General features: G+C 39.8%; 3 protein-coding genes across 5 annotated transcripts; 1 reads left to right on the forward strand and 2 right to left on the reverse strand.

The window, feature by feature from the left end:
- Nucleotides 1-608: 608 nt before the first annotated feature.
- On the forward strand, nt 609-6422 carry rab4a (RAB4a, member RAS oncogene family). The gene is made up of 8 exons (XM_084718980.1): nt 609-768; nt 2255-2335; nt 2789-2903; nt 3533-3595; nt 3709-3863; nt 4165-4260; nt 4742-4887; nt 5890-6422. The coding sequence occupies exons 1-7, from the start codon at nt 753-755 to the stop codon at nt 4855-4857; spliced, it is 642 nt and encodes a 213-aa protein (XP_084575106.1). The 5' UTR covers nt 609-752; the 3' UTR covers nt 4858-4887; nt 5890-6422.
- Nucleotides 6423-12617: 6195 nt separating this feature from the next.
- On the reverse strand, nt 12618-16976 carry ccsapb (centriole, cilia and spindle-associated protein b). Of its 3 annotated transcripts, none has more exons than XM_084719005.1 (5): nt 16466-16976; nt 14604-15007; nt 14399-14515; nt 13346-13551; nt 12618-13249 (listed from the first exon to the last, which is right to left on the reverse strand). In XM_084719005.1, the coding sequence occupies exons 2-5, from the start codon at nt 14980-14982 to the stop codon at nt 13067-13069; spliced, it is 885 nt and encodes a 294-aa protein (XP_084575131.1). In that variant the 5' UTR covers nt 14983-15007; nt 16466-16976; the 3' UTR covers nt 12618-13066. The 3 variants fall into 3 exon arrangements, with proteins under 3 accessions (XP_084575131.1, XP_084575147.1, XP_084575139.1); XM_084719021.1 differs by lacking the exon at nt 16466-16976 and adding an exon at nt 15893-16410; XM_084719013.1 differs by lacking the exon at nt 16466-16976 and having other exon boundaries at nt 14604-15827.
- Nucleotides 16977-18019: 1043 nt separating this feature from the next.
- Nucleotides 18020-22344, reverse strand: acta1b (actin alpha 1, skeletal muscle b). The gene is made up of 7 exons (XM_084718992.1): nt 22185-22344; nt 21129-21265; nt 20158-20482; nt 19613-19774; nt 18931-19122; nt 18639-18820; nt 18020-18522 (listed from the first exon to the last, which is right to left on the reverse strand). Exons 2-7 carry the CDS (start codon nt 21255-21257, stop codon nt 18379-18381), a joined length of 1134 nt encoding a protein of 377 aa, XP_084575118.1. The 5' UTR covers nt 21258-21265; nt 22185-22344; the 3' UTR covers nt 18020-18378.
- Between the last annotated feature and the right edge of the window lie 24 nt (nt 22345-22368).

Here is a 22368-nt window from a genome sequence, read left to right on the forward strand (position 1 = left end):
ATCCACCTTGCCATACAAAATTAAAAGATGTAAAATAAAAACATGATTTCTATTCAAATCCTTTTTCAGCTAATAAAGAATAACATTTCCTTTTTGTTAATGAATCTTAGTCCCATGTAACATATCACAAACACATTTGACATCAATCCAGTGGAATTAAATATAATTGCATTCATAAAATTAATGTCCAATTGTTTCTGTTCCAGTATTTACAGAATACACAGTATTCAGAAAGGTCATTTCAATTTTCTTAAGGAGTGCAATTATTTGGTAGATTTAATGTATAATTAAAAAAAACATGCCTTAAATTTGTTTGTTTGTTGTTATTATTATCAGTGAAGTTGAAAAAAATCGTCAGTGATTGGCATTCAAATGATATACAGTAAATAATAATTATATTGACAATTCAAAGATTAATTTAAACAATGCTTATCAAAAACGTTCGATGAATATGAACAACATTTAAAGAAGCCTAAGAAACACTTTGGTTTTCTTTAACCACTGGTAGCTACATAAACAGTACCATCCTGTGGTCATTTTAGGACAAACGCTCGGCCCGCTGAGGTTATACCGCCACGGTTGAGGTGGCTTTTATTTTGAAAATACAAACCACGTACGGGAAGTCGGAGGGAAAAATCAGCTGGAATCCGCGGAAATCATCAAGAGACTATTTTCCTTTACTTAGCTAGCATCCATCTGTCAACTTGTATTTCTCCCTGCTTCATTGTAGCTGTTCAAACGCCACACTGGCGATGTCGGAGTCATACGGTAAGAAGGCTGTTTGGAGAAAGTGGTGACTGTTAACATGTCGGTGTGGCCACAGAGGCGATGAGGAGGCAGGTGTGTCGACAGAGCTCCTTCTCATCGTAAATAGATAGCTGACAGGCTAACCGAGCCGTTAGTGGAGGCTGCTGGCCTTAGAAATGCTATGTCAGCGTGATTAATACCACATAGGTTGTATAAAGTAGAGTTTACTGTGACTGTGGAGACAAAATGTGTCGGGTTTGTGAGGTTAGAAATTCCCACAGAGGTTAGCGGAATGAACAGAAAGCTGACACCTGGAGACAGACAGACAGACAGACAGACAGACAGGGCTGGAGATGATGGAGAGCTGCTGGTATTAAGATCTGACTGAGCTCCTGTAAACTACACACTGTACAAAGAGTGAGGGGGGTCACATATTCAGGTGATAAGATAAGATAGAACTTGTGGAAGGGATTTCTTCTGCTAGATTGCTCCAAAATTAAAATCACAAAAGAATAACTACAGTAGAATATTGAATATGAAGTGAAATATAAAGGAGTAAATGCAAAAAAAAACTGTACCTAATAGCATTTCAACAGGAGTACGAAAGACTCAATAAAAAGGTAAACTGAAGTAGAAAAAAATAATGGCAAAACATGTCTTTCTGGTCCAGACCTCAGTAAATATCACATAATTATGGCTTTTTTTCAGTGAATATGAAAATTGTAATGCAAAACAGATAATTTCCACTAGTCACATCGCATATCGCAATCCCAATTTCAGTCAAAATAATTGCAATATCATTTTTTTACCAAATCGTGCAGCCCTACTCACACCGATATTGAAAATAATAAAAAGTTATAGTACACAAGATATTGAATGTAAAATTGCCATGACCTGTGAGGGACTGATGTCGTAATTTCTCTTTTATATTAGGATTTATCATTACCATCACTAATGCACAAAGATCTCAGATACTTTGATTCGTATTGTTTGTATTAGAGGCAGACAGATACATGGGTCAGCCGATACTGGCCTCTCACAGTTACACTGGTCTACAGTGGTGTTAGTGCTGCAATTATTAATTGATAAGCTGATTGTGAGAAAATTAATTGCAAACTATTTTGATAATGTATTAATTGTTTCAGCCATTTTTCAAGAATATATATGCTGCTGTGAGATAGTGGATAAATAACAAGATACCCACTGACCTTACAGCTGATTATGATCATGGATTATGTCATTTTGAGGGCAGTACTGTAATCAACATTTCAGAGTTATAAAAATATAATTCACAAACACATTAAATTAAATGTTTTTTAAAGAACTGTGACCACTATATGTACTGAGCATAATATTTTACAGCTGCAAACAACTGGCCAGTCCTCTCTTGTAGAGAGATTATGTATTGGTCTGACTCTAGTTATCTCATGATTGCTCTAACAGTTGATAAATCTTGTGTTTTCTTGGGCGTGTGTACCGTTACTATATTGCTGTGCTCCCACCTCAGATTTCCTGTTTAAATTTCTGGTGATTGGGAATGCTGGAACAGGAAAATCCTGCCTGCTGCACCAGTTCATAGAGAAGAGATGTAAGTCAGAAAGATGCAACACACTGTTCAGTATTTACTGTTGGCAGACAGCTGCTCTGAGATCTACTCTAAGTGCAGTATTGTTGTATTGTTTAAAAATCCTAGAATCAGTAAAACTCTGCTGCACTCTTTTCAGTGTGGTTCTTCAGACAAATTCTTACATTCTAATTAAGTGGTAATTTCCACAGCGCTGTTGGCAAATGGAAAATGTGTTAAATTTGCACCCTGTGTTAATAAATAAACAACACGTATTAACATGTGAAAATTGGATTAGATTTTTAATGTAATTCAGAGACAGCTATGTGTCTCCAGAGACGTGTTAAGTCTAGATCATGATATTCATTGTTTATACAGGACATTTTCTTTACTGAATAGATACACTGCATGCCATTATTATGTATTGCACTTATATGATCATAATGGCATTATACCATGTTTTATTTTGTTCTCCAGTTAAGGATGAATCAAACCACACAATTGGAGTGGAATTTGGGTCTAAGATCATCAACGTGGTCAACAAAATGGTCAAACTGCAGATTTGGGACACTGCAGGACAGGAAAGGTTCAGGTAGGCAAAAATTCCAAAATACCTCTACATGGTTAATTACCAGCTGGCAGATTTAAGTTCCTTAACATAAGTTTATACATACTGTTAAAATGCAAAGGTGAAAGACAGAAAATGACGTTGATTTGTTAGACAGGTAATGGCAATCTCATCAAATGATTTTTAAATGAGTAATGGTTAGAAATTAGATTTTGTGAATGTCTTGAGTTTAATGTTGCACATGAACTTTTGTCGTCTGTTTTGAAAAAGGGGATAACATAAAGTTTTCTGTGCATCTAAAGAAAGCAGTGAAAGAAACTGGGAATCACAGGCAAGGGTGTAAGTTTCATTTTAACACTGGGATGGATGGTTATTAAGCCGGGGTCATTCCCCAGGAAATTTTGAACATCAAATGCCCCAATTTTCCTGCATCAGTGTTTAGTTATAATGTCTTTATTTATGGAGAAGAAATCACAAAATGCAGGTGCCAGGTGACGATTCAAAATAAAATGTAATGTAAATGTAAAATGCAGTAGGGCTCTCAGGCAAGTAGTTCATCAAAATAAAAGTCCTCCTCTACTTCTTTCATGTTCTAACTGGGAGATGAAGGTCTGACCACCTGCTCATTTTGAGTTTATCTGTGTGTGTATCAGGTCTGTGACCAGGAGTTACTACAGAGGAGCGGCAGGAGCTCTCCTGGTCTATGACATCACCAGGTAAATCAGCCAATCATAGAACATGATTTTTTATATATGTTTCTTTGCTAGCTTCCCTTTCTAAAATGTTGTCCTGTCTCTTCTCTCTGCCTCTTTGTCTCTGCCCACTGCAGTCGAGAGACATACAACGCTCTGACCACGTGGTTGAGCGATGCCAGGATGCTGGCCAGTCAGAACATCGTCATCATCCTGTGTGGGAACAAGAAGGACCTGGATGCTGACAGAGAGGTCACGTTCCTGGAGGCTTCACGCTTCGCCCAGGAGAACGGTACAACCAGATCTTTCATCATTTCTCTGAAAATCTCTAACAATAACAGAGGAACATATTTTTCTCAGTAGAAGGAAGCTGCAAGTTTGCCATTTTTTGCACGTCATTAGCACTTCAGTTCAATTTACTTTTATTCTGCAAATAATTATGTAGCACAGAGTAAACTGATTGTATTGTTAAGACTACAGAGGATTTAAATATCATATACAAGTGCTTGCAAGTAAAATTTTGTGTGTGTGTGTGTGTGTGTGTGTGTGTGTGTGTGTGTGTGTGTGTGTGTGTGTGCACGTGTGTGCGCCAGAGCTGATGTTCCTGGAGACCAGCGCTCTGACAGGGGAGAACGTTGAAGAGGCCTTTGTCCAGTGTGCTCGGAAAATCCTCAACAAGATAGAGTCAGGTAGGAACTGAGACCATCACCTATAACCCAGACCCCCCGACACTAAAGCCCCTCTTATCCCAACAGGATCAACAGCTTAGGTATGACTGCAGACCTGCACTGTGGCAGCTCTAATAGAGAGGAGTTAAAGTGATGGTTTGGATTATTTGATGTGGGGTTGTATGAGGTGCTTATCGATGGTCAGTGTATTACAGTTTGTAGAAGTGGAGTACAGGAGCATGGAAGCTAAGCAATTAGCTGCTGTGGACAGGGTCAGCAGTAAAACATATTTTAGCCACTTAAAAAAAGGTCAACCTAAAAAAAAATCAGTATCATTTCACATGTATGCTGTATTTCGAATATTTTCACGGCTTTACTTCACTGTCAGACAGCTCTTGTCTGAAAGGAAACTGCTGTTATACAAGACAAAATGTGCATCTTTACAGAGCTGAAAAAAATGAACCCCACCCTCATGTCTCTGTCTGTCTGCTAATCTTTTCAGGCGAGCTGGATCCAGAGAGGATGGGTTCAGGTATCCAGTATGGCGACGCTGCGTTACGACAGCTTCGCTCTCCTCGTCGTGCTCAGCCGCAGGGCACCCAGGAATGTGGCTGCTAGTGGATGCACCCAGCAACATACACAAACAAGGTGAGGTGGTCAGAGTGCCTGTGTGTTTGTCCTGTTTAAGACAGTGATATTTTTGCTGTTTCATGCCAGAGAATAATACTTCTCTGCAGCTGTCTTTCACATTAAGAGTGTCAGAGCTTACAAGCTGTCTGGAGCGACTTGACATTCTGCTCATTGCTCTCAGTGCTGTGCATCTGCTGCGCTCAGCCGCTCCTCATCTTCATCTTGTCAGTCATCTTGTGATTTACAAACATCAGGTGGAGAGAGGGGGCATTTTTAGTTTAATCAGAAACACAGTTTTTTGCTGCTTCAGTTCAGTAAATATGAAAGGAAGCATCTTTAGGATGCCTTCATCATGGTTGTTCAAGAGAAGTTTTCATGTTAGTAATCATTTATGAGTGACTTAAAGGATTAGGATTATTATTTTCTGTAAATAATATTAATAGAATGTAGTATTTAATTACTCGCTCAGCACTTTCCCACTTCACCTGCTCAGTTGTGGCTATCAGCCCCCTGACCATTCATTCCTGTTGAAGATATACATTTTAGAAAATATAAAAAGATTTCTTTATTTCATTAAGAAAGAGAATAGACCATTTCCTAAAACAGGTGGGCAGTGAGGTTTTTAGCAAATTTTACTTAAAATTCTGTGTGCAACAGACCAATCAAACTGTCTTTAGATACACCCTTTTTGTGGTGTTTGCGATCTGTAATCTCACCACTAGATGCCACTAAATCCTACACACTGGTCCTTTAAACAAGTGTACTAGGTGAATTTTTTGGTGACTATTTTTTGTCGTGGGATTTTGGGTTTGAGAGTGTGTTTCTGGCAGCAGGACGGTGTAGGTGGGATTGATTCAAAATGAACTACAGTACCCTTGATGCTCATCACAATGAAGAACTGTGTCACCTAGTGCAACATCGCTGTTCACAGCTTTGCTCTTACATTTGATTTCTCTCCGTGTGTGTGTGTGTGTGTGTGTGTGTGTGTGTGTGTGTGTGTGTGTGTGTGTGTGTGAGCAGTGTGTTTCAGACGGGTTTGTGAAGACCAGGAGAAGAAGAGCCACAAGGGAGATGGTTCAGGTTGCTACGCTGGTGATGACTCCTCTGACTTTCGACCTTCGCACGGAACCTTCAGAACCTTTTGAACCTTTGTTGTCATGGCTGCACCTGCAGAGAACCGAAAAGACTTCCCAGTCACACACACCCTCCCACCACCCCTCACAGAACTCTGAGCATCTCCATGGTAACCAGAGACTGCCCACCCTTCAACATTCTCCTTCACTATTGGACCAAACCCTCCCCAGCCCTCCAATCAGGAAGTGAATTTCTAACATGTATGTAAATTCTCTCTCTCTCTCTTCTTCCTTTCTACTGACCTGTCCTCACACCTGCTCCATTTTGTACATTTTTGTTTATCCCATCCATCTTTCATCTGGACCACTTAAAAGACTAGTCTATTACATTTTTGGGAAATTTGCTTCTTTGCCTGTGGTCTAATTAAAGGAAACAAGATAAGATGTATTAGTTAGTTAGCTTTAAAGGTTTTGCATTTTGTGTGAGCCAGACTAGTAGTCATGCACGGGTTGACCCACAACATGCACATTGGGTGGGTGGGTCAAGTGACAAAGCAGTGTCCTGAGTGAGTTATTAACAACTTACCAAAATATGGCATGCAGTAGTCACCCTTCTGCCCTCTCCTTCCCTCTCTTTGTCACTCTCCCTCTCTCTCTCAAACACACATGCATGCTGCAGAGTGGTGCACACAGCTGCAGCACATCTGGGACGTACTTTTATCTCAGTTGATCAGTGTGAACTGTGGACTCCATTCTTTTCCCACATTGTGCAGCCAAACACTCAAAGCTAAAAGTGAATTTATGTCCTTAATTAAGCATTACTTGTTTTGTTCCTGTTCATCAATGAAGAACACTATTTGAAATAATTTGCCTGTTTATTTAATAGCCAAGATCTTTCCACTATTGTGTGCAGGGGAGAAACACTACACTCTGAGAGCGTCTCTGCTTCTCTGATCAGCTCATGGAGAGCTCTGTCGCGTAATCCTGACAATTGTGCCACTATATAATAAGTTGCCACTTTGTCATTCAAGTTCAAGTGGTTGATAAACATCATTTTTACAGTCAGGCGGTGCAGATTGGCTCTCATAAAGATTGAGGTGGGTGAGGGCCTTAAAAAACTCTGACTGGCACATCGCTACAGGCCAGCCTTTTCTCCCTTTCTTATGGTCTTTATGTTAAGCTAAGCTAATGGCCTCCTGGTCCCAGCTTGATAAATAGCACATAGACATGAGGTATTAATTGTCTCGTCTAATTATTGGCAAGAAAACAATTTTCCCAAATTGTTGAACTGTTTCTTTAACCACATACATATTTAAAACCTGTAGCTGTAAGGTATTACTACAGCTTTTCTGTTTCTCCATCCACCTTCTCTGGTTTCCTGTTTTAAACACACCACTAACGGTCTACCGACTACCCACACTTGTTGCACTCCCCTCTCACACACCCTACAAAGCCAAATTACACTTCATCAGCTCACTTCTCCTCCTGTCCTCCATCCCTACCTTTCTTGCATTGTTTACATCCCATCATCCTCTCTATTAGCTTACCTGTCTCTGCCTTTCTACATCTCTCTCCCACCCCCCTTACAGCATCTTACACACTGTACAGTGCTTCTGTATATAGAGAGTGACGCATGTTTTCTCAAACAGAATATCAGAGTATTTCATTATGAAGAAGAGATATTATATGTATATTAAAGTAGAAATCATATCCAGCATCTATTTCATGCTCCACTGTATTATTATCATGTTAAGCTACTAAACACTGGCAACATGTAAGCAGTATAGATGGGCAGCAGTACTGTTTGCGGCAGTTATGTTTATTTGTAAATGGGGTAAGATGATGAGGATTATTTTATGAACTAACACTTGTATGTGGAAAAATCCTGGTATATTATTGTTTTAAAAGCAGGCAGAGGCCACCTGAACATCTGGCTTTCTGTCAGTTTATTGGGATAGTTCAAATTATTTGAGGTGGTGTTGTGTGAGGTACTTATCCATAGTTGGTGTATTACCCACAGTAGATGCCGGTGGGGACGCCACCAGTTTGGAAAAGCAGAGAGGAGCACCAGCACAGAAACTACATAATTAACTGCTGTGGACAGGATTGGCATCAAAAGGTATTTCATCACAAAACGTCACTTCAAGAATATGTAATATTTAAAATATTTTCACTGCTTTACTTAACCATCAGACTGCCTTTTCTGATGGGAAACCATCGTGATGTAAGCCAAATATTGTTCTCTCCATGGGTGAAATCGGTAATTTTACGTCATAGAACACAGGAGTTGCTGGTCTGCCGCTGCCTTGATCGGTTAGTTTGTTTGGTGATTTAAAAGGATAGTCCAGATTCACCAAAGTCACACAATAACACAAACAAACAAACTGATCAAGGCAGCAGTAGACCAACAGCTCCCCTCTTCTGAGAGTTTAAATAACTGATCTCACTTACGGAGTTTGGTTGGTGTGGATATTTATATAATGTTTTTTTCCCCATCAGAAAAGGCTGTCTTGTAAAGTAAAGCGGCGAATATGTTCTAAATATAGCACACACCTTTTTAAGTGGACCTTTGCTTTGGACGCCTGTGGCTTAGCTTCCATGCTGGTACTCCTGCTTCTCCAAACTGGGTGCGTGCCGACCACCCTCCTCTGCAATATATCAAATAATCCAAACTATCCCTTTAAATCATCAGCGCGAAAGTTGCATGTCACCTTTTAATTTACAGTGGCACATTCATCATTCACCACTCAGCATCTGACAGTGTGACACTTCTATACTTCTATAGTGTATATTCTGTACACTATCCAAAGGAACCCAGTTGTGACTAACGTCTCTCATTTATAAATGTTGCCTGTTTACATGAATACCTCACTGGCTGCTGCTGCCAGCTGTGGGGTGATACTAACTGAATGCATTTCAAGTTTTAGCTATGGTATGAAACTATCTGATGTATGTTTGATTTTATTTCTTTTCAAAGATATTTTATGTCTCCTGTTTTTAACTTTGTTACAGTTCAGCCACGTGAAGCTCTCAACACAAAACACTTACATTTGGGAACCGTTTGAAGGTTTAGATTCACAGGTGTGTTTTGCATTGATCCGTTTAAGCATTACAACATCTTTGTTTATTTTACATTTTTGCCCCTCAAAAACGATTCATTTAAGTTTTAAATCAAGCACACTTCAAACTGTAGAGGCATTTCACGTTAGTTTTGATCTGATAGTGGCTTCGGCTGCTCCACATCAGTTTGCTGTCTTGTGTTTATGTCATTAAGTCCTTTGTTTATATTTATGTACATCAGTTTTTCTCTTGTCATTATGAAAATCATGGATTTTTAATTTATTGTGTATTCTAAAAGCATATGTTTTTAAAATAAAAACTACTACAAATATAGCTTTGTATTTGAAAATTGGTTTTTGTTTGCTTAATCCACATTATTGGAGATGTTTTTTTTTGTTTTTTTTCATCATCCTTCAACTTTGGTTTTCTCTGAATGGCAATTGTTTTGTAGCAGGACAGATACAAATGATAAAAAATACAAAAAATTCTAAATTATTTGAGCCTTCTTATAAATTCAGTGAATGTTGTACATTAAGTTAGTTCTTTCTTTCTTTTTTTATTGGTGCAAAAAGAAAATAGTAGTGACTGTACATATACATTGAAAGGGGGTCAAAACAGACAAGGACAAATAAAAAAAAAAGAAGAAGAGATGATTATGGATGTTACATGTCTTTGGAGATATTAAATTTTTTTTTAAATTCTGTTTATTTGTTCAAATATTTATTCACACTAATAAAATTACATTTCTTATACGTCTGTAAGTGCAAGGAAGAAAATAAATCAAATACTCCAAAATGAAAACCCAAAAGGAACAAACAAAAAAGATGTCAGTCAGAGATATCACTGTAAATAATACCATGTTATCTATTATCGTTCATGGGTTTATGTTAATGAGAAAGTCTATAAAGGGCTGACATATGGAACAGATTCATCTTTCCTCTCAGCCTCATCACATCTTCCAGTAAGTGGGTTGACGGGTTTTTCCATTTACAATTTAACAAAATCTTAACAATCTTAAGTCTTTGTGTTAACAATCTCTTAAAACAGATCATGCTATATTGGTTGTTTGATGGCGTCATTATAGTCTCTTTCACTCCAAAGATTGACAAAATTGGGTCTGGTTTGAGTAAAAACTATAAAAACTTGGACAGAGTTTTAAATATTTTAGTATGATAATTAACAATACTTGGACAGTTCCAAAACATGTGCTATTGAAGCTGGTGGCTCTCCACATTAAGAGAGATTTTTTTTTTTTTTAACAATTAGTTTAATTTGGTAGAGATGAGCAGATGAACCGGCAGGTGAAAAAGTGATTTATTAAAATCTTTGCACCACACATTTTAACCTCAACAGTCTAAACCATATAAAATATGTACACGCAGTATGTTAAAATCCTAAAATGTAAACAGAAAAATGTAAAGTATCATTGAATTTTACAATATGTTGTAATTGTTTACACCCCTTGTGTCATTCATAAATTAGATAAATTAGATTTTAACAGAAGAAACAATCAGACTCTTTCCTTCTTTCATTAAATCCAGACTTTACACTGCAGAGTGTGTCAACAGTCGAAACGTCAGTACTTCTGGTGCCTTGCAGGTCATATTAATCTCTGTTTCTTTTACTCCTGATTAAAATTCTTTCATGGGATGACACTATCCTGGTCTAAAGGAATACTCCGTGGCTTGGTGCATCTCTGCTATACATTACCACATAATACTAGAAAAAAAGACTCCTCACTAAAAATAAAATGTCTCTATAGTATTAAGATGATCTTAACTATAAAGTTTGGTCTCATTAATTAGACGAGTTAGAAATTATCTATCTTGTTTCACTCCTGCTGTCTGAGATTGTCAAAGTTCGTCACATGTAACATTTAAAACGTTTAAATATTTAAAGTATTATAATATTGCACAAAGTTTCACACCTGTTCCTGGAATTATATAGCAGTACAGCTGGAAAACATACTGGAAAACTAAATCATTACAAAAGCAAGAAATGTAATACTGAACCCAGCTGCAGCTGCAACAACAACAAGAAAACTTAAAAAAAAAAAATGTTAAATGTCCAAATATAAAGCACAGAGCTCATATAATCCTTTTTTCTGCACAATATTCACATCAATAATCATAGTTGTTAAGCAAAAAAAAGTCTTACAGAGCTGATTTTATCATGATGGAAGGTTTTGATGATGAAATAAATGTCATGAAAAGAGCAGATCCATTATACAAAGGATTCAAAGTCCAATTTTCTCTTTTTGTGTGAGTATAAACCATCACCATCTGATGTCCAATACACAATTCACATTAACATACAAACAAATATACAGAGATCCAACACATGAATGAATTACATGAAAACCTAAACAGTTAGAAAGTTAAGTTTTTTTGTACAGGTATCTCAAAGTGCTGTTTGATTTGGTCATGCTGCTTAAACCAGGGTTCAGTAAATCAGCTGTATTTCTGACTAAAGGCATCAGCTTGATCTCCATTGTTGTTCTGCTTCCACTTTTGGTTCTAAAGCATAATCAGAGACAATCATAGCAAATAATTTGGCCTCAGTAATAAACTTTTGACTGTGCTTTGAAAATAGCCTAAGTCAGCTGCATGTTATTTTGTAAACAGTCCCACAACCAGTGAATGCATCACTCAAACACACTGTTCACATTCATCCAGTGGCTTTAAAAGTCATGTTACACCTATTGTTACACTGTGATAGCACCAGGTTGATTGATTACTGTCCACGGCCATTAAGAGTGATGTTATGAAACTATTTTAAGTCAATAATACACAGAAATAGGGCTGCAACTAACAATTATTTTCATTGTCAATTAATCTGTTTGTAAAGCAATTTTCTCATTCAATTGCTTAGTTGTTTGGCCAATAAAATGTCTGAAAATGGTGAAAAAAAATCCTTAGATGACATCTTCAAATATTTTGTTTTTCCCACAACCCAAATATGTTCATTTTACTGTCATAGAGGAGTAAAATTAGAAAATATTTATATTTAAGAAGAGGATTTTGACTTTTTTTCTTAAAAAATGTCTCAAACGAATCAATCAATTATCAAAATAGTTGGCAATCAATTTAATAACTGATTCATGATCAATTAACTGTTGCAGCTCTACATAAAAGTGTTAATCAGCTCATGAAAAAATGTAACCACCACATTACAAGACTGTGACTTTACACAGTTTGATTCACTATTTATTCTAAACCAAGTCAGTTGTGATCAATCCATGAGCCGTTACACAAACTATTAAATCTACAAGAACCAATTCACGGCACGAGGTGATCTACATCACTGTAAAACTATTAAACAGACATACAGTACTCCAGTATGTCAATCAATATTTAAAAGAAAATCCATATTGAAAGATGCATAAATCTGAGAAAGCCAGATTAAGATTAAGCCATTTTGCTGTGCTTAGTATAATTTTTTTTTTTTTTTTGGAATATAAACAATTTGACTGTGTGTCTTTGTTTTTGTCTATACAGTATGTGTATAATATGTGTATATGTACAGTCTTCATTTTATCTCTGATGTTTTTAATAAGGCAGCTGAATCTGTGCAGACGTGCTGCCATGTACCCCTGTGTGAGTCCACTGTAGTTTGATCCCTGTATTAAGAATATGGATACATTTTACAGTATATAGCCTGTGTTTAAAGGGACTGCATCAAAGTATGGCTGTGTTTTAGACTCTTCATTCTCATCGAAACATCTGTATACTGTAGACGTATTGACTAATTCTACATTTACTTTCAAATCATTTCTTTTAAGAGTCACTTCTACCCTGTAAAATGTTTCTTATTGTTTATATTAAAATTGACTTATATTAAAAAACATTAAGCCACACTGTGAATTTCAAAGTTCAAGGTTCTGTCAGTTTAGATCCTGAATGTGAGTGATGTTCTGTTCTACATCTGTGGATACTTAAACTTCAGGAATGATGATAGGCAATAATGGCTTTATTTTTGTAGCTTTTTTATGGAATCACCCTGATGTTAAACATTTCTGCTGTGTGTGTGTGTGTGTGCATGCATGTGTGTGTGTGGTGGGGGTCCTATCGGGAGCGAGCAGAGAAGCAGCGCATGTACTCAGTGAGCCAGGGGTTGAACTCTGGTTGGACTAATTTTCTGGCTTTGTTGAGATCTGCTGACTTGGCTCTGCGGCGCTCCGTCCTCTGGGTCTGGATCTGACGCTCTACCTCCCGCCTGGTCTTGGCGCGCAGAGCCGACTCATGGATCTACCAGAGGAATAAACACAACTGTCAGTCCCGGCCCGTCAGTCACAACACAGCCTGTCACATACAGAGCTACAGATCCACAGAGAGAAAGATGACCTCATTAGTCGAAGCTACAGGGCCAACGTTGTGTGTCTTCCTGCCTGCGATGTCTGCGTCCTTTTCCCCTGAACCGTACAGAGCGAAGGGATGTCTGCTGTCCTTACTGTCCTCCCTGGGCTGCCGTGCTGGTTCAGGTCTGACCCGCTGAGAGCGCCAAGTTTGTTTCGAGGTTTTGCTCTGCGGCGGTCCACCAGTGTCTCGCTCTACAGACAGAAAAGACAAAGCGCAGGATTCTTACATATTTTCCATTTAAAAAAAAAAAAACTGTTCCAGACTCAAATTTCCACACGTGTCAGTATCACATTTGACATCAGAGTAAAAACAGCTAGATGTTTATTATGTAAATAAATGTTTTTAAAATTCATCTGCTAGTATGTTTGTTACATTCTGACTATGTATCCTACTATGTTGACAAATAATTGCCATAAGATTGCTGTTAGCTATTCGGGATCAGGAAAAAGGTCAGGAAAACATTGTTAATAAAATGTTAGACTGCAAGTGCAGAAGACAGTGTGCAAGAGTCTTTTTGCTTTATATTGTTGACTCTTCTCCTATGCACCTGTCTACTTAGAGGTGTGCAAAAGTTTTGCCCTTTGATTTCATTTAAGTAGGAAACCAGAAGCACTTTATGTTACAAATAAAAAAAAAATACATTTTACATAAACAAAAACGCTGTTTATATCAGATTTAGTATTTAATCCATTTAAATAGTTTTTAAGTCTACATTTTTCTTTGTTTTTTAATATCATGATAAATTTCATGGACTTTTTAACATGGTATTATCATACCTTGAGTTTCTGGTATTGTTACAACCCCAGTAAAGCAGGAACATTTTATCTAAAGAGTGACCTTTGCAGTATCTTAAAATTAGGTGCTTGTAAACACAGTACCTTTGCTATATTATTTGCTATACTATGTTTTAGCTTTTCCTCTGCATGAAGATGAGACCAGTCTTTCTGTCATCACCCTAGTCCTCCTCACAGATTCATTTTTTTTCATTTTCACCATGATTCTGTCTCCATCTCAGAACATGCATATTTGACATATTACCTCTGTCTTGTTCCCTGTGAGGGACTGTCAGCTGTTTACTGCTTCTGCTGCTGACTCTCTGCTCCCCTCTCTCCTCCTCTGCTACTCTTGTCTCTCTGGCACCATCAAGCTGAGAGCCTGACAGGAGTGAATCACATCATATTATGCGTACATCCCAATGTGTTGTATAGTCTTTCAATCATATTTATAGCTCTTTTTTTTATACCGTGGACTGGACACTGTCGAGCAGACACATTCCCTTCCTCCTGCTCCTCTTCTTGAAGGGGCAGCCTGGGTACAGTCCCGGTGTTTCTGTCTACCATCGTCCTCTCACGCTCCTCATGCTCGGCAGCCTCTGTCCTGTCCCTGCTGGTCTCAGCCCTTACCTGGTTCTTACTGGGAAGAGAAGGTGGTGGAGGAGGACTTCTTCCTCCGGAGTCTGAGTCGGTGTCGGAGCCGCTCCAGAACCAGGGGTTGTGTGTGTGCTCCAGCAGCCTGCGGGTCAGCCTATACTTCAGCATCTCCTCATAACACTTGGTGTACGTCTCCCATTTGGGGTCTTTGAATTTCTTCATGTACTCCGAGCGGATCCTCTTGGTCACCATCCTGTCGCTTTGAAAACTCTTTGAACTGAAATCCAACAACAGACCGCAAAGCTGAAAAAGCTAGTGCTGTTACACACGTATAAGAAGTCCGTGAGATATGTGGTATCTATTGCATTGCAAAAACACTTGTTATACGTCTAAACAAAGCCGCCAAATACACAAGCTATATCATACTCAATTGTTTAAGGATTCGTATCACCGCCAGACATTTAAACCATAATGTGGACACAGCTAAAACCAATGGCAAAGCAGTTGAAGGCTTCCCCAGCTGAAGAACCCGCCTACTTCCTCCTGTTTAGATGGAAACCCCAGACCTGCGAAAGATCTCGCGAGAGTGAAAATTTTAACCAATGATTAAACCCTAAACAAAGTGTTTTTGTTTTGTATGTTTTCTGTCACTAACCCCACCCATAGTATAACCACAACATCATCACCTTATAAAGCATAACTGGTTTGTATAAGGTGCACAATGAAGAAACACCGCGCACAACTCTCGCGAGAGAGATTCAATGGTTCCCTTCTAGACACAACCGTTACTTCCTCCTCTTCGTAGGTTCAGCTCGGCTCCCTGAACTGGCGTTGAGGTTAAATGTGTTGTTAAGAGGGAAATACAAGCTAAGACATCCGCTATGCGAGCTAAATCGACGATTTACTGTTAAAAAATAACCTGAGGTGAAAATTTGATCGACTGTTACAACGCTAACGGCAAACATTTGATTGTATCTAAAAGGGAATCCAAGACCCACGAAACATCTCGCGAGAGGGGCAATTTTAACCCAAATCGTTATCGTTTACTAACCCTAACTAGAGTGTAAACATACCCAGTTTTTAACCACAATCATTCCACATTATAAAACGTATTTGTATTGTACAACGTGCGTAATGAAAAACCAACGTGAACAAATCTCACGAGAATGTCGCAGATCAAGGGTTCCCCTCCAGAGACGACCCAGAAATTTCTTAAACATAATGACGTAGACGCTCTCTCCTCCTCTGATTGGCTGAAGTGATGTAAACGACTGTTGAATACTCCTCCAAATTAAAGGTCAGCTGCAATCACTGTATGAAAACACTTCAGGCTTTTTAACCTGTTGTGCTAAAAATCATTACAACCTTATCCAATTATTGCTGGTAAAATATGTTTTTGTACCCCAACGGCTGTAAAATAAGCTTATATTTAATCGTCATTTCGGGACTGTATAATATAAACGATTATACGAAATGTCAATGCATCTCGTCAATCAATAACTCGTCAGTCCATATTATATTATAATGAAAAACGTGTCTGTGTTATTTATAGATGTCTGTTAATCATATGGCAATATGGAGCACCGATAATCGCCTGTCAGCCCTCACAGATAAAACCTGAACGCACCATCTCACTGACAATCCATCGCCTCAGATCTACAACAGAGCACGGCCTGGCTGCAGGAATAATTCAGGGCTGTAAGAGTCTAATTTAGTGTACAGTAAATATACTTACACTGGGGTCGGATTTCACGGAAGCAGAACAGCAGAACAGATGGCGTTCACGGAGCTGCTGTAATCACAGGCTGCGTCTCTTAGCTCCGCCCGCCTGAAGACGTTTTTAAAAAGCCAAACACGCCCGCTGCAACAGGTGGCCCCAGCCACCGGGATGACAGGAATGCGGTCAGGGTGGTTATGAGCCATTTGGCTGATAATGATCTCTATCAGATGCTTAAAGAGGATGAAAAGACTTTGTTTTATTGTATTTAGACGCGATGCATATCCAACATATAAAAGATCTTAATTGTTGCTTGTTTAATTAGGCTGTAGTGCGTTACTTGGCCACCAAGGTGATTGTAGTTAAAACATCAACGTGTCATCTCAATTTATTACTGATGCTTCTATATGACCTACATATACTGATAAGCACCCATCACTGATAAGATCGGCTATTTCTATATAGTTATTCTTAATGCCTATCTCTGGGACGGATTCAAATGACTGATTATAATAAGTAAAAAAACAAAACAAAACTAATTCTTAAAATAATACAACCATAACAAGCATTTTAGACAATAAACTAAACAGAAACAAGCTAATTCACTATGGAAATCGACTGAAACTAAGATGATTTGGGGGGGAAAAACGAAATAAAAGTAAAAACTAATGAAAAATACAACACTATAATATCTCTCTTGGCCACTAATTGCTCTAAGAAGTACCATACAGAATATTTATATATACTGTACACTTAAGCTTGTCTGTTGTAGCTTTACCTGTATGAGGGCGCTGTCTTATTATAGGCTACATAGCAGGTCAATGCGGTGATATCGCTCAATGATTTGGGCACAGACTGGTGCGCGCCTCAGACGCGCCTAGTACGCCCCTTTGTCTCTTTAAGCCCACGCCCTAAACCCACACCCAGATAACCTGGTGAGCTCCTATGCATATAAGGTAGGGCTGCGGGGTCTGGTTTTGTCTAAAGATGGTCTGGGGGCCGCGGGGCTGCAGGGTAGAGCAGCTCAACGGGATTCAGAGGCGGGTGTCGGGTGTCCCAGGCTACTGATCCGCGCGGTCTAAAGCGGAGCTGCTGCTGCTGCCCAGGCACATTCCTGGCAAGTCAAACTCCGAATGTCGGAGGCTGGACATGTGCCTTTTACACTACCTCTGTCACCCAGTAGAGCGAGACACCCTGTCTCCCACCCCTCTCACCCATCCAACTGTCACCCAGGCAGCCGTGCCAACACCCCTATTGACCTCTATGAACCCCTCCCTGCACTGTAACAGCTAATTGGGTCATGGGATGCTTCATGGATGTTTAATTGCTGAGTCAATTACGCCTCTCTTAGGCTTAATTGTTATGATGATTTCTGTTAATTTCCCCAGTTTTCCCAAATTCTTGCTGGGATTTGATGAATTTCAAGATGAAATTGTATTTTCATGGTTATGAAGGGAAATTAATTTTTACTTTTCACCTTTTAAATCCACATTTTAGTATTTCTATTCTAATTATCACCAAAGCGTTTTTTTCACCCTCCCTCTATTAGAAAAACAAGGCCAGGGTCAGAAATACCAAATAATGGACTTTAATAAATTATCAATATGTATATACACTTACATTCACATGTGTTGGGCAACATGTTGTTTTGTTATTTTTTTTATTAAAGTTTTTTTTGGTGGATGCATGGTTCAGTGGTTGTTTTTCACAGCCTCTCTCCGTGCAACACAGACAACAGACAGCTTATGAAATATGCACATTTTTTTAAAAGGATAACAGAATAATGCACATGAATGTCAATAGCGCAGACCGAAAGTCCATTGACAGCAGAGTGTTGCTGTGCCGCAGAGGTTGATCCTCCTTCTCGCTTGATCTCCTGATAGCTGGTGATGGAGATGATGGAGAAGAAGCTGGAGAAGAAGATGGAGGATTTAGAAGCACTTCCTGTGGACAATGCTGGGGCCGGCCTCGTCGTACTCCTGCTTGGAGATCCACATCTGCTGGAAGGTGGACAGGGAAGCCAGGATGGAGCCACCGATCCAGACGGAGTACTTCCTCTCGGGAGGAGCAATGATCTGAAGGAGGAGGCGGAGTAAAAGATAAATGAGTAAAGTCACAATGCGTAAAGATTCCTGTGTAATTATCAGTTTAGGCATTTTAAATGGTCGTGTTTTGTTGTCATTATATTTACCTTGATCTTCATGGTGCTGGGGGCCAGAGCGGTGATCTCCTTCTGCATACGGTCAGCAATACCAGGGTACATGGTGGTACCACCGGAGAGCACATTGTTGGCGTACAGATCCTTACGGATGTCAATGTCGCACTTCATGATGCTGTTGTAGGCGGTCTCATGGATACCAGCAGACTCCATACCTGGTCAGGTGAGAGGGGCAAGTGTTAAGATGGGGAGGGTCTATCCGGTTTGGCACAATATTTCCATGAGAGAAATATGAGAGAAAATGAAGGATCATTATCTGGCGTACCAATGAAGGAAGGCTGGAAGAGGGTCTCGGGGCAACGGAACCTCTCGTTACCGATGGTGATGACCTGACCGTCGGGAAGCTCGTAGCTCTTCTCCAGGGAAGAGGAGGAGGCAGCGGTGGCCATCTCGTTCTCGAAGTCCAGAGCCACATAGCACAGCTTCTCCTTGATGTCGCGCACAATCTCACGCTCGGCTGTGGGGAGACAAGTTGATAAGATGTTATTCCAAGTGTCAAACAGCCGAGAACACAGACACAGTGTGCATAAGGGCAAAATTAAGTGGGCTGAACTACAAAAGTTAATCTTTTTTTCTTCTTTTCTTCAACATACATCTCATTTCCACTGTGCTTCGTAATACATTTTAATAGTTTAAATATACAATTTTCAGTAAGCACACAGTCTGTAATAGGCCACATAAGCAATGTCTATTACGCTATGATATTAAATTACAGGAAGTTTTCTAGTCTTTATCAATATATGGTGCGTAAATCTGTGTTTTTGGTCAGATTGCTGTCAGATTTAGTTTGTTATCAAACTGTGCCAAAAACGTATGGTAAAAGAAAATATTACGTTATTTTTAATGATTTGGGTTCTCCCTTTCTATGAAATGTCTGTCTTAAAGTGGTCTAGGTTAGGATGGTTTGCTTCTGTCTGTCTTTCAGGTGTTTTGGCCAAGTTCCTCACCGGTGGTGACGAAAGAGTAGCCACGCTCAGTCAGGATCTTCATCAGGTAGTCGGTCAGATCGCGACCAGCCAGGTCCAGACGCATGATGGCGTGGGGCAGGGCGTAACCCTCATAGACTGGGACGTTGTGGGTCACACCATCACCAGCATCCAGCACAATACCTGAGGAGAGGTAATGCGAGAGTTTAGTAAAGTCCAGGCGAAACACAAGTCATCAAATATTGGAGATTTGTGCGTAACATTGTGCGTAAAAGTGGGTGCTTGACGGAGGATTTCAATAAATACTGAATATATGTGCCATGTGGGTCATAAAATGTCATAAACAGTCCCAGAAAGGCTGGTCGACTGTGCGCAAAAGCTGTGCGTAAAATGAGCATTAACAGCTCAATTACCATTATGTGATGCGACTATTATATAATCCTATGAGTTACATTTGTCAGTTGAGTTCTGTTCTACCATTAAGTCATCTGTATGTTCGTACTATGTGTGTTCAGGAGGCTGCAGCCGTGTTGGGAGCTGCAGCTGTTTATTGTTGTCAGTCTTACCGGTGGTACGGCCGGAGGCGTACAGGGACAGCACAGCCTGGATGGCCACATACATGGCGGGGACGTTGAAGGTCTCAAACATGATCTGGGTCATCTTCTCTCTGTTGGCCTTGGGGTTCAGGGGGGCCTCAGTGAGCAGGGTGGGGTGCTCCTCGGGGGCCACTCTCAGCTCGTTGTAGAAGGTGTGGTGCCAGATCTTCTCCATGTCGTCCCAGTTGGTGATGATGCCGTGCTCAATGGGGTACTTCAGAGTCAGGATACCCCTCTTGCTCTGGGCCTCGTCGCCGACGTAGGAGTCCTTCTGACCCATACCGACCATGACACCCTGAAGTGGGGAGGAGGAGAGGGCGAGATGATGGAGAGGTTACGTCAAAATAATCCCAACAGAGGTATGACCTTCTTCTGGCCAGATTAAAGTCTTTACTGTGTGGCGCAAAAGGCATGTTGGTCATTGCGTAAATGTGCCAAATAACAGCGTGGCTCACAGAGACAGACAGACAGAAAGCAATTGTGCGACTGTCAATTCATCTGTGACTAATTTAGTCTCAAGGTGTTAAAGGCCACATTGTTGCTGGTTAAAGGAGCCAAAATTACACGGCCCAAGATAGATAATGCCACGCCGTTATCACATATAGTTTATGACTGTGAAAACAACTAAATTTTAACACCAAAATATTAAAATCTCTCAGTTGAATCTGCCTGATAAGGTGGCAAATTATTATTATTATTATTATTATTATTATTATTATTATCATTCTCTAAAATAAATGTACACTCTATTTCTCTGTATTGGAAAATTAATTCGCTAAAACGGAATTATTACTTTAATTGATCATTTGATTTTGTTTTGTTGTTGTTTTCCCTTTTTTTCTTTTTTCTTTTTCTTTTTTTTTCTTTTTCATAACCTACAATTAGCTCTTCCAAATAGCCTCTCCTATTATACTGAGTTGGAGAATTTCTTCGCTATTTACCTGGTGACGGGGGCGGCCGACGATGGAGGGGAACACTGCCCTGGGGGCATCGTCTCCGGCGAAGCCAGCCTTCACCAGGCCGGAGCCGTTGTCGCACACAAGGGCGGTAGTCTCATCGTCGTCACACATGGTGGCTTCTTTAAAGAGAAGAAGGGGAGAAAAGGAAAAAGTTCAGATCAACAAATTCACACAGCGATACATACTGAATGTGACAGAAATTACTTGAAAACTAAAACTGTGATTGTCCCGTTTTCTCCCATAAGCTCGATCTTGGTGTCTTAATGTTAAAGACTAAAGAAGACTAAAATATCTGTAATATTTAGTGGAGCATTGTCAGGCCCATGTTTTGCGTAAAATGTATCCATGGCACACTGACAGCAGGCCATTACGCATGGTGCATAAGCCTGTATAAACCTAAAAATACACAAAAAGTAAACAACATTGTACTAAACTACTGTTTTTCTCCAGATATCTTTCTGAATTTGACAAATCTTGACTAAGTTTTATATTAATCTAATACTATAATCGTGTGAACCTATGAAAAATCAAACATCGAAGGTGCTTTAATTTTTGGGTAAATCTACAGGCACTCTCTCAGCCTCATAATCATCTCTCTCAGGTAAACTATTCTGGCTTTTTAATTGGACGGATTGCGTCCTGCTGCATCAGCACCTTTTCAGGATTCGGTGTTACACCTATGGAGATGCTGAAGTCAGTCTACTTTATCTCTCTGTCAGTTTATCTATCTCCATTTATCTATCCATGTATCTATCTACAATCCCAGGCCTGACAGTCCAGGTAAGAGCTTCTTCTGTATTGCTGTGTTATCTCAGCCTGTTATTGGCAAATCTGTTCCTGCTCCATCAGTCTCAGGCCTCTCCTACAGCCTAGTCTGTCCTCCAGTAGAGTTGCCCATGTTGCTTCCAGTGGTATCTGGTCCTGGGCGCCCTGTCTAACTTCTGCCCCAGCAGATGCTCCATCTGTCCCTGTGGTTGAGGCCTAGTCTTGCTGTCCCAGCCTGGATGTGTGTCTTCAGGAGTCCTAGCAGGGTCTTACCTTAGGGTTTGTGTCTGCGGCTCGGAGAGAACGACCCAACCAGTGCTGCTGCTGAACCAGCTACAGTCCTCTGTCCTGCCCGTCCACCTTATATACCCGACCTCCACCATTCACAAACCTCAGCACTGGCCCCCATCCCGGCCCTCTGCCATATTAGGACGCTGACAGGCCGAGGGTGAAGAGT

This window comes from Lutjanus erythropterus, chromosome 1 (assembly GCF_056507025.1).
Source record: "Lutjanus erythropterus isolate fLutEry1 chromosome 1, fLutEry1.hap2, whole genome shotgun sequence".
NCBI lineage: Eukaryota > Metazoa > Chordata > Actinopteri > Lutjaniformes > Lutjanidae > Lutjanus > Lutjanus erythropterus.